This window comes from Entelurus aequoreus, linkage group LG23 (assembly GCF_033978785.1).
Source record: "Entelurus aequoreus isolate RoL-2023_Sb linkage group LG23, RoL_Eaeq_v1.1, whole genome shotgun sequence".
In the NCBI taxonomy this organism is placed as follows: Eukaryota; Metazoa; Chordata; class Actinopteri; order Syngnathiformes; family Syngnathidae; genus Entelurus; species Entelurus aequoreus.
Window position 1 is genome coordinate 43,527,039 of NC_084753.1, and position 13,797 is coordinate 43,540,835.

The following is a 13,797-nucleotide window of genomic DNA, read 5'->3' on the forward strand; positions in this document are numbered from 1 at the left end:
TGTGTAACAAACGTGTAATAATTGTGTTAAAACTGTGTCATCATCAGTTTGCCATTGATTAAAAACGGTGTAATAAGTGCATACAAATGTCAATATTGTGTAACAAACGTGTAATAATTGTGTTAAAACTGTGTCATCATCAGTTTGGCATTGTTTAAAAATGGTGTAATAAGTGCATACAAATGTCAATATTGTGCAACAATTGTGTAATAATTGTGTTAAAACTGTGTCATCATCAGTTTGCCGTTGATTAAAAATGGTGTAATAAGTGCATACAAATGTCAATATTGTGCAACAATTGTGTAATAATTGTGTTAAAACTGTGTCATCATCAGTTTGCCATTGTTTAAAAATGGTGTAATAAGTGAATACAAATGTCAATATTGTGTAACAAATGTGTAATAATTGTGTTAAAACTGTGTCATCATCAGTTTGCCATTGTTTAAAAATGGTGTAATAAGTCAATACAAAAGTCAATATTGTGTAACAAACATGTAATAATTGTGTTAAAACTGTGTCATCATCAGTTTGCCATTGTTTAAAAATGGTGTAATAAGTCAATACAAATGTCAATATTGTGTAACAAATGTGTAATAATTGTGTTAAAACTGTGTCATCATCAGTTTGCCATTGTTTAAAAATGGTGTAATAAGTGAATACAAATGTCAATATTGTGTAACAAATGTGTAATAATTGTGTTAAAACTGTGTCATCATCAGTTTGCCATTGTTTAAAAATGGTGTAATAAGTCAATACAAAAGTCAATATTGTGTAACAAACATGTAATAATTGTGTTAAAACTGTGTCATCATCAGTTTGCCATTGTTTAAAAATGGTGTAATAAGTCAATACAAATGTCAATATTGTGTAACAAATGTGTAATAATTGTGTTAAAACTGTGTCATCATCAGTTTGCCATTGTTTAAAAATGGTGTAATAAGTCAATACAAAAGTCAATATTGTGTAACAAACATGTAATAATTGTGTTAAAACTGTGTCATCATCAGTTTGCCATTGATTAAAAACGGTTTAATAAGTGCATACAAATGTCAATATTGTGTAACAAACGTGTAATAATTGTGTTAAAACTGTGTCATCATCAGTTTGGCATTGTTTAAAAATGGTGTAATAAGTCAATACAAATGTCAATATTGTGTAACGAACGTGAAATAATTGTGTTAAAACTGTGTCATCATCAGTTTGCCGTTGATTAAAAATGGTGTAATAAGTGAATACAAATGTCAATATTGTGTAACAAATGTGTAATAATTGTGTTAAAACTGTGTCATCATCAGTTTGCCATTGTTTAAAAACGGTGTAATAAGTGAATACAAATGTCAATATTGTGTAACAAACGTGTAATAATTGTGTTAAAACTGTGTCATCATCAGTTTGGCATTGATTAAAAATGGTGTAATAAGTGCATACAAATGTCAATATTGTGCAACAATTGTGTAATAATTGTGTTAAAACTGTGTCATCATCAGTTTGTCGTTTTTTAAAAATGGTGTAATAAGTGAATACAAATGTCAATATTGTGCAACAATTGTGTAATAATTGTGTTAAAACTGTGTCATCAGTTTGCCATTGTTTAAAAATGGTGTAATAAGTCAATACCAATGTCAATATTGTGTAACAAATGTGTAATAATTGTGTTAAAACTGTGTCATCATCAGTTTGCCATTGATTAAAAATGGTGTAATAAGTGAATACAAATGTCAATATTGTGTAACAAACGTGTAATAATTGTGTTAAAACTGTGTCATCAACAGTTTGCCATTGTTTAAAAATGGTGTAATAAGTCAATACAAATGTCAATATTGTGTAACAAATGTTTGCAATAATTGTGTTAAAACTGTGTCATCATCAGTTTGCCATTGATTAAAAATGGTGTAATAAGTGCATACAAATGTCAATATTGTGTAACAAATGTGTAATAATTGTGTTAAAACTGTGTCATCAGTTTGTAATTGATTAAAAATGGTGTAATAAGTGAATACAAATATCAATATTGTGTAACAAATGTTTGCAATAATTGTGTTAAAACTGTGTCATCATCAGTTTGGCATTGATTAAAAATGGTGTAATAAGTGCATACAAATGTTAAAAGTTAACGTTATAAGTTAAAAAACAAACAAATGTGTAATAATTGTGTTAAAACTGTCAAAATTATGTCATCTTTTTTGCCATTGTTTAAATCAACTATTATTATTATTATTATTATTATTATTATTATTAATATAAGTATTATTATAATCATTATTAATCATGTTAATTATTATAGTTTATACTATTAATATTGCCAATATTATTATTATAATTTTGACTATTATCAATTTGTTTTTTATTATTAATATTATTGAAATGATAATGAGCATTATTGTCAATACTATTCTCATAATCAATATGAATATGATCAATATTATTATAATTATTACTACGACTAAGTCCCGCCCAATTGCCTTTTCATTTCCTGTCTGGCTGTCACATGACTTCCTGATTGACAGCAAGCAGGGCACAGGCCCCTCCCCCCAAGGAGGCCAGCGGCCATCTCTGATTGGCAGCTTGACAGGAAGTGGTGTCGTCGCTGTCGTCTTCAATTTCCCCCTCCATCGCCGTGACAACGCGTGACGCCTTACATCTGTTCGCCAACGACGGCGCCCGCGGGGTCAGCACCTCGCCACTGTCACATGACACACACACACCCCCCCCCTTCCCCCCCACACACACACACCTGAGACCCTCAAGTAGTGCGCTGACACTAAACACATAACTCAGCACACACACACACACACACACACACACACACACACACACACACACACACACACACAGACACACAGACACACACACACACACACAATCACACACACACACACAATCACACACACACACACACACACACAATCACACACACGACACACACACACACACACACACACACAATCACACACACACACAATCACACACACACACACACACACACAGACACACACACACACACACACACACACACTCACACACACACACACACACAATCACACACACACACAATCACACACACACACACACACACACAGACACACACACACACACACACACACACACTCACACACACACACACACACACACACACACACACACAATCACACACACGACACACACACACACACACACACACACACAATCACACACACACACACACACACACACACACACAGACACACACACACACACTCACACACACACACACACACACACACACACACACACACACACACACACACACACACACACAATCACACACACACACTCACACACAATCACACACACACACACACACACACACACACACACACACACACACACACACACACACACACACACACACACACACACACACACACACTTCCAATGTCACCTGAGCATCGATCAGCAGCGTCCACCTGCTGAGGTTGCCATGGCGACTCTCAGAGGATGAAAGCGATGCATTATGGGATGTCGGCAACAACAACAACGAGGAGGAGGAAGTCATGTGACAGAGGTCAGTGTCATGTGATGCCTGCAATACTACTGCAATACTACAATACTACTACAATACTACAATACTACTGAGATACTACAATACTACTACAATACTACTGAGATACTACAATACTACTGCAATACTACAATACTACTACAATACTACAATACTACTGAGATACTACAATACTACTACAATACTACTGAGATACTACAATACTACTGAAATACTACAATACTACTACAATAATACAATACTACTGAGATACTACAATACTACGGCAATACTACAATACTACTACAATACTACAATACTACTGAGATACTACAATACTACAATACTACTACAATACTACAATACTACTACAATACTACTGAGATACTACAATACTACAATACTACTGAGATACTACAATACTACTACAATAATACAATACTACTGAGATACTACAATACTACGGCAATACTACAATACTACTACAATACTACAATACTACTGAGATACTACAATACTACAATACTACTACAATACTACAATACTACTACAATACTACTGAGATACTACAATACTACAATACTACTGCAATACTACTGACATACTACAATACTACTGAAATACTACAATACTACTGCAATACTACAATACTGCTGAGATGCTACAATACTACTGCAATACTACAATACTACTGAGATACTACAATACTACTGATATACTACAATACTACTGCAATTCTACAATACTACTGATATACTACAATACTACTACAATACTACAATACTACGGCAATACTACTAAAATACTACAATACTACTGATATACTACAATACTACTACAATACTACAATACTACTGAGATACTACAATACTACTACAATAATACAATACTACTGAGATACTACAATACTACGGCAATACTACAATACTACTACAATACTACAATACTACTGAGATACTACAATACTACAATACTACTACAATACTACAATACTACTACAATACTACTGAGATACTACAATACTACAATACTACTGCAATACTACTGACATACTACAATACTACTGAAATACTACAATACTACTGCAATACTACAATACTGCTGAGATGCTACAATACTACTGCAATACTACAATACTACTGAGATACTACAATACTACTGATATACTACAATACTACTGCAATTCTACAATACTACTGATATACTACAATACTACTACAATACTACAATACTACGGCAATACTACTAAAATACTACAATACTACTGATATACTACAATACTACTACAATACTACAATACTACTGAGATACTACAATACTACTACAATAATACAATACTACTGAGATACTAAAATACTACTGCAATACTACAATACTACTACAATACTACAATACTGCTGAGACACTACAATACTACTGAAATACTAAAATACTACTGAATACTACAATACTACTACAATACTACAATACTACTGAGATACTACAATACTACTACAATACTACTGAGATACTACAATACTACTGATATACTGCAATACTACTACAATATTACTACAATACCACTGATATACTACAATACTACTACAATGCTACTGAGATACTACAATACTACTACAATACTACGATACTACTACAATACTACTGATATACTACAATGCTACTACAATACTACAATACTACTGAGATACTACAATACTACTGAAATACTAAAATACTACTGCAATACTACTAAATACTACTGAGATACTACAATACTACTACAATACTACTGATATACTACAATACTACTACAATACTACTACAATACCACTGATATACTACAATACTACTACAATACTACTGAGATACTACAATACTACTACAATACTACAATGCTACTGAGATACTACAATACTACTACAATACTACTGATATACTACAATGCTACTACAATACTACAATACTACTGAGATACTACACTACTGAAATACTAAAATACTACTGCAATACTACAATACTACTACAATACTACTGTGATACTACAATACTACTACAATACTACTGAGATACTACAATACTACTACAATACTACTGATATACTACAATACTACCGATATACTACAATACTACTACAATACTACTGAGATACTACAATACTACTGAGATACTACAATACTACTACAATACTACAATGCTGCTGAGATACTACAGTACTACTACAACACTACTGATATACTACAATACTACCGATATACTACAATACTACAATACTACTGAGATACTACAATACTACTGAGATACTACAATACTACTACAATACTGCTGAGATACTACAATACTACTACAATACTACTGATATACTACAATACTACCGATATACTACAATACTACTACAATACTACTGAGATACTAGAATACTACTGCAATACTACAATACTACTGCAATACTACAATACTACTACAATACTACAATACTACTGAGATACTAAAATACTACTGAAATACTACAATACTACTGCAATACTACTGCAATACTACAATACTACAATACTACCGAGATACTAAAATACTACTGAAATACTACAATACTACTGCAATACTACAATACTACTGCAATGCTACAATACTACTGAAATACTACAATACTACTGCATTACTACTGAAAAACTACAATACTACTGAGGTACTACAATACTAATGAAATACTACAATACTAATGAGATAATACAATACTACTGATATACTACAATACTAATGAAGTACTACAATACTATGGCAATACTACTGCAATACTACTGAAATAGTACTGAAATACTGCAATACTAATGCAATACTACAGTACTACTTTAATTAAAAATACTGGAGTACTTTAATACTACTGCAGTGCTGTAATACTTGCGTGCTACTTTAATAATACTGTAGTACTTCAATACTACTGCATTTCTGTAATACTATAGTACTCCTTTAATAAAACTGGAGTACTTTGATATTACTGCACTAGTAAATACTACTACATTCCTGCAATGCTACAGTACTACTTTAATAATACTGTAGTACTTCAATACAACTGCAGTGCTGTAATACTACATTACTACTTTAATAATACTGTAGTACTTCAATACTACTGCATTTGTGTAATACTACAGTACTCCTTTAATAAAATTGGTGTACTTTGATATTCCTGTACTAGTAAATACTACTACATTGCTGTAGTACTACAGTACTACTTTAATAATACTGTAGTACTTCAATACTACTACATTTGTGTAATACTACAGTACTCCTTTAATACAATTGGATCACTTTGATATTCTTGTACTAGTAAATACTACTGCATTGCTGTAACAGTACAGTACTACTTTAGTAATACTGTAGTAGGTCAATACTACTGCATTGCTGTAACAGTACAGTACTACTTTAATAATACTGTAGTACTTCAATACTACTGAATTTGTGTAATACTACAGTACTCCTTTAATGACATTGGAGTACTTTGATATTACTGTACTAGTAAATACTACTACATTTCTGTCATGCTACAGTACTACTTTAATAATACTGTAGTAGGTCAATAATACTGCATTGCTGTAATACTACAATACTATTTTAATAATGCTGCAGTACTTCAATAATAATGTATTGCTGTAATACTACAGTACTACTTTAATAATACGGCAGTACTTCAATACTAATGCAATTCTGTAATACTACAGTACTACTTTAATAATACTGTAGTAATTCAATACTACTGCAGTGCTGTAATACTACAGTAGTACTTAAGTAATCCTGCAGTAATTCAATACTACTGAATTTGTGTAATACTACAGTACTACTTTAATAATACTGTAGTACTTCAATACTACTGCATTGCGGTAATACTTCAGTACTACAATACTACTGCAGTGCTGAAATACTACAGTACTACTTTAATAATACTGTAGTACTTCAATACTACTGAATTTGTGTAATACTACAGTACTCCTTTAATAACATTGGAGTACTTTGATATGACTGTATTAGTAAATACTACTGCATTTCTGTCATGCTACAGTACTACTTTAATAATACTGTAGTAGGTCAATAATACTGCATTGCTGTAATACTACAATACTATTTTAATAATGCTGCAGTACTTCAATAATAATGTATTGCTGTAATACTACAGTACTACTTTAATAATACGGCAGTACTTCAATACTAATGCAATTCTGTAATACTACAGTACTACTTTAATAATACTGTAGTAATTCAATACTACTGCAGTGCTGTAATACTACAGTACTACTTTAATAATCCTGCAGTAATTCAATACTACTGCATTTGTGTAATACTACAGTACTCCTTTAATACAATTGAATTAATTTGATATTACTGCACTAGTAAATAGTACTACATTGCTGTAATACTACAGTACTAATTTAATAATACTGTAGTACTTTTATACTACTGCATTTGTGTAATACTACAGTACTTATTTAATACAATTGAAGTAATTTGATATTACTGCACTAGTAAATACTACTACATTGCTACTTTAATAATACTGTAGTAGTTTTATACTACTGCAGTGCTGTAATACTACATTACTAATACTGTAGTACTTCAATACTACTGCATTTGTGTAATACTACAGTACTTATTTAATACAATTGAAGTAATTTGATATTACTGCACTATTAAATAGTACTACATTGCTGTAATACTACAGTACTACTGTAATAATAATGTAGTACTTTTATACTACTGCAGTGCTGTAATACTACATTACTAATACTGTAGTACTTCAATACTACTGCATTTGTGTAATACTACAGTACTCCTTTAATAACATTGGAGTACTTTGATATTACTGTACTAGTAAATACTACTACATTGCTGTAACAGTACAGTACTACTTTAATAATACTGTAGTACTTCAATACTACTGCATTGCTGTAATACTGCAGTACTACAATACTACTGCAGTGCTGAAATACTACGGTACTACTTTAAGAATACTGTAGTACTTCAATACTACTGAATTTGTGTAATACTACAGTACTACTTTAATAATACTGTAGTACTTCAATACTACTGCATTGCTGTAATACTTCAGTACTACAATACTACTGCAGTGCTGAAATACTACAGTACTACTTTAATAATACTGTAGTACTTCAATACTACTGAATTTGTGTAATACTACAGTACTCGTTTAATGACATTGGAGTACTTTGATATGACTGTACTAGTAAATACTACTGCATTTCTGTCATGCTACAGTACTACTTTAATAATACTGTAGTAGGTCAATAATACTGCATTGCTGTAATACTACAATACTATTTTAATAATGCTGCAGTACTTCAATAATACTGCATTGCTGTAATACTACAGTAAATATTACTGTAGTACTTCAATACTACTACATTGCCGTACCACTACTCCGGATTGCCAATATATTTGTGGCCCTGGGGGCGTGGTCAAAATGACATCATCATCATACAATTTGCATATGTAAACAAGGGGGAGGGGTGCAGTGGGCGGAGCTTAAGGACACTTGATGCTTACCTGTAAGATGTGGCTGCCCAGGTGAGGCTCAAAGATCTCCGAGGCGACGATGCTGGGACTCCGCCTCCGTTGGTTGCCGATAGCTACACACACACACACACACACACACACGTACACACAAACGTGCACACACACACAAACACACAAACACACACACACAGGAGGAGAGAGAAAACACAAGACAGGACAGAAGAAGACTGGTGAGACTCAGACACATTGAAACAAGCAAAGCCTCACACACACACACACACACACACACACACACACACACACACACACACACACACACACACACACACACACACACACACACACACACACACACACACACACACACACACACACACACACACACACACACACACACACACACACACGTTGAGCCAGCCTGGCTTGACGAACACACATTGCACAGGACAAGAGGAACCGGTGAGGTTAGCGTCATGCTAATCGTGCTAACATTTGACATTCTACTACAAGTCCCATGATGCAACACTTTTCAAAATGCATTAGCTCGATGCTAATTTACATAGGATGTGCCATATACATGCTACACATTAGCATTATGGATTCTTCGTAATGATTTCAACACCTCCAAACTTAGTGATGGAAATTGGGATGCACACACTAAAAGTTAAAGTTAAAAAAACTCACTTAAAAAAAAAAAAGTATTAGCTTGATGCTAATTGACATGGGAAATGCCATATACAAGCTATCTTTTAGCATTAGCGATTTTTTTCGCAGCGTCTTCAATGCCTCCAAATGTAGTAACATAAACTACATTTAGGATGCAAACGATAAAAGTCTCTTGAGTGAGGCTCCATTTTTCAAAATGCATTAGCTTGATGCTACACATTAGCATTATGGATTCTTCGTGATGATTTCAACACCTCCAAACTTGGTAATGGAAATTAGGATGCACACACTAAAAGAACATCTTGAGTGATAGAACACACTCAAAAAAAAGCTCTACTTTTTAAAAAAATGCATTAGCTTGATGCTAATTTACATTGGATATGCCATATACATGCTACACATTAGCATTATGGATTCTTCGTAATGATTTCAACGCCTCCAAATTTAGTAAGAGAAACTACATTTAGGATGCACACGATAAAAGTATGTTGAGTGAGGCTCCATTTTTCAAAATGCATTGGCTTGATGCTACACATTAGCATTATGGATTCTTCGTGATGATTTCAACACCTCCAAACTTGGTAATGGAAATTAGGATGCACACACTAAAAGAATATCTTGAGTGATAGAACACACTTAAAAAAAGCTATACTTTTTAAAAAATGTATTAGCTCGATGCTAATTGACATGGGAAATGCCATATACAAGCTATCTTTTAGCATTAGCGATTTTTTTCGCGCCGTTTTCAACACCTCCAAATTTAGTAACAGAAACTACATTTAGGATGCACATGATAAAAGTCTGTTGAGTGAGGTTCCATTTTTTCAAAATGCATTAGCTTAATGCTAATTTACATAGGATGTGCCATATACATGCTACACATTAGCATTATGGATTCTTCGTAATGATTTCAACACCTCCAAATTTAGTAACAGAAACTACATTTAGGATGCACATGATAAAAGTCTGTTGAGTGAGGTTCCATTTTTTCAAAATGCATTAGCTTAATGCTAATTTACATAGGATATGCCATATACATGCTACACATTAGCATTATGGATTCTTCGTAATGATTTCAACACCTCCAAACTTAGTCATGGAAATTAGGATGCACACACTAAAAGTTAAAGTTAAAAAAGCTCACTTTTTAAAAAAATGTATTAGCTCGATGCTAATTGACATGGGAAATGCCATATACAAGCTATCTTTTCGCATTAGCGATTTTTTTCGTCGAGTTTTTAACGTCTCCCAATTTAGTAACATAAACTACATTTAGGATGCACATGATAAAAGTCTGTTGAGTGAGGCTCCATTTTTCAAAATGCATTAGCTTGATGCTACACATTCGCATTATGGATTCTTCGTAATGATTTCAACACCTCCAAACTTGGTAATGGGAATTAGGATGCACACACTAAAAGAACATCTTGAGTGATAGAACACACTCAAAAAAAAGCTCTACTTTTTAAAAAATGCATTAGCCTGATGCTAATTTACATTGGATATGCCATACACATTCTACACTATAGCATTATGGATTCTTTGTAATGATTTCAACGCCTCCAAATTTAGTAACATAAACTACATTTAGGATGCACACGATAAAAGTCTGTTGAGTGAGGCTCCAATTTTCAAAATGCATTAGCTTGATGCTACACATTAGCATTATGGATTCTTCGTCATGATTTCAACACCTCCAAACTTGGTAATGGAAATTAGGATGCACACACTAAAAGAATATCTTGAGTGATAGAACACACTTAAAAAAAGCTCTACTTTAAAAAAAAAATGTATTAGCTTGATGCTAATTGACATGGGAAATGCCATATACAAGCTATATTTTAGCATTAGCGATTTTTCGCGGCGTTTTCAACGCTTCCAAATTTAGTAACAGACCATAAAAGTCTGTTGAGTGAGGCTCCATTTTTCAAAATGCATTAGCTCGATGCTAATTTATTTATCTATTTAATTGGATATGCCATATACGTGCTACACATTAGCATTATGGATTCTTCGTAATGATTTCAACACCTCCAAACTTGGTAATGGAAACTAGGATGCACACGACAAAAGAACATCTTGAGTGATAGAACACGCTCAAAAATAAAGCTCTACTTTTAAAAAAAATGTATTATCTCGATGCTAATTTACATTGGATTTGCCATATACATGCTACACATTAGCATTATGGATGCTTCGTAATGATTTCAACGCCTCCAAATTTAGTAACATAAACTACATTTAGGATGCACATAATAAAAGTCTGTTGAGTGAGGCTCAATTTTTCAAAATGGATTAGCTTGATGCTACACATTAGCATTATGGATTCTTCGTAATGATTTCAACACCTCCAAACTTGGTAATGGAAATTAGGATGCACACTAAAATAATTTCTTGAGTGATAGAACACACTTAAAAAAAGCTCTACTTTTTAAAAAAAAATGTATTAGCTTGATGCTAATTGACATGGGAAATGCCATATACAAGCTATCTTTTAGCATTAGCGATTTTTCGCGGCGTTTTCAACGCTTCCAAATTTAGTAACAGACCATAAAAGTCTGTTGAGTGAGGCTCCAAAATTCATTAGCTCGATGCTAATTTATTTATTTATTTAATTGGATATGCCATATACATGCTACACATTAGCATTATGGATTCTTCGTAATGATTTCAACACCTCCAAACTTGGTAATGGAAACTAGGATGCACACGACAAAAGAATATCTTGAGTGATAGAACACGCTAAAAAATAAAGCTCTACTTTTAAAAAAAATGTATTAGCTCGATGCTAATTTACATTGGATATGACATATACATGCTACCCATTGGCATTAGGAGGACGCACACAACAAAAGTATGTTTTGAGTGAATGAAAGCGCTAGAAGTAAGGCTCCACTTGTCAAAACGCATTAGCTCGACGCTAATTCCCATGAGATAAGCCACGGCTGTGTCCATTCAAAAGCCCATGAAGGTAATTGCTAATTTAGCGCCATGCTGAACGTCGTTCTCATGACACATTTACCGGCCGTATTTCTACAACAAGAGTAATATTTAGGTTTTTATTGTAGCCGAACATTTCCCCTCCAAATTTAATGTCTGAAAAAACATTCGATGTTTCAATTCGCCCGCGCATTTTTTGTGTTTTGTTAACTTTTTCAATTCACGCCAAAGCCGAATGGCAGTTTGGAATTAGGCTCGGAGATATCCGCCACTACGCCAGTGCGGCTGGCACCGGGGGGGACAGAGTCTTGCCCGAGGACACGACGGCGGTGGCTCGGCGGGATTCGGACTTTACCCTCGGCTTTCTGGTCGGGCTGCTCTACCACCTGAGCCACGCCCGCCAACAGTGGCCTGCCAAGATAAGCCCGTGACGCAGCAATGATGCGGACACGTCGACAATATAATTTGCTGGACAGGACAATTTTTATTTTATTTTTTTTTAAATGATGTGGACACGTTTGTTACTGGACAACTTTCTAATACGCCCTGTAGACTTTGACACGGCATGTTTTACACTGCAATATGATTATTACCCGCGTCTAGCTTGCGTGCTATTAATAATAATAATAATAATAATAATAATAATATATTTTATTTGTAAAACCTCAAAGTGCTACATTGTATATATAAAAAAAAATAAAAAATAAAAAGGTAATAAAAAATAAAAAAAATAAAAAAACTAGAACAGCCAAATAGCTAAAACTAGTATGCATATATCTAAAAAAAAAAGGTTTTTTTAAAAAAAAAAAGAAGGGTTTATAAGCCTTTTTTAAACGCATCCACAGTCTGTGGTGCCCTCAGGTGGTCAGGGAGAGTGTTCCACGGACTGGGAGCGGCGTAGCAGAAAGCCCGGTCTCCCATTGTTCGTAGCTTTGTCCTCGGAGGTTAGCCTGTCCGGAGCGGAGGTGTCGCGTGGAGGATTTGTTGCGTGCTTAGCTGCGGTGTAGCTGCCATGTTTATCTTTCGTAAACAAACTTCATATCGCTCCTCTTTGTAGGACCAGTGGCGACACCGAAACTATCCCCATCGTGCCTTCTCTAGATGATGACACGTGTGTGTTAGCCACATGCTAATAAGGTGTGTGTGTGTGTGTGTGTGTGTGTGTCTGTGTG

At 33.8% G+C, this 13,797-nt stretch overlaps 1 protein-coding gene across 1 annotated transcript in view; it reads right to left on the minus strand.

Annotated features, from left to right (window-relative positions):
* LOC133640897 (neuronal PAS domain-containing protein 3) overlaps nucleotides 1-13,797 on the minus strand; it is a 149,524-nt gene that overhangs the window by 82,441 nt on the left and 53,286 nt on the right. Inside the window, exon 7 of the mRNA XM_062034581.1 lies at nucleotides 9,050-9,132. Within this exon, the coding sequence (XP_061890565.1) occupies nucleotides 9,050-9,132 (83 nt within the window). The remainder of the gene's footprint in view (nucleotides 1-9,049; nucleotides 9,133-13,797) is intronic.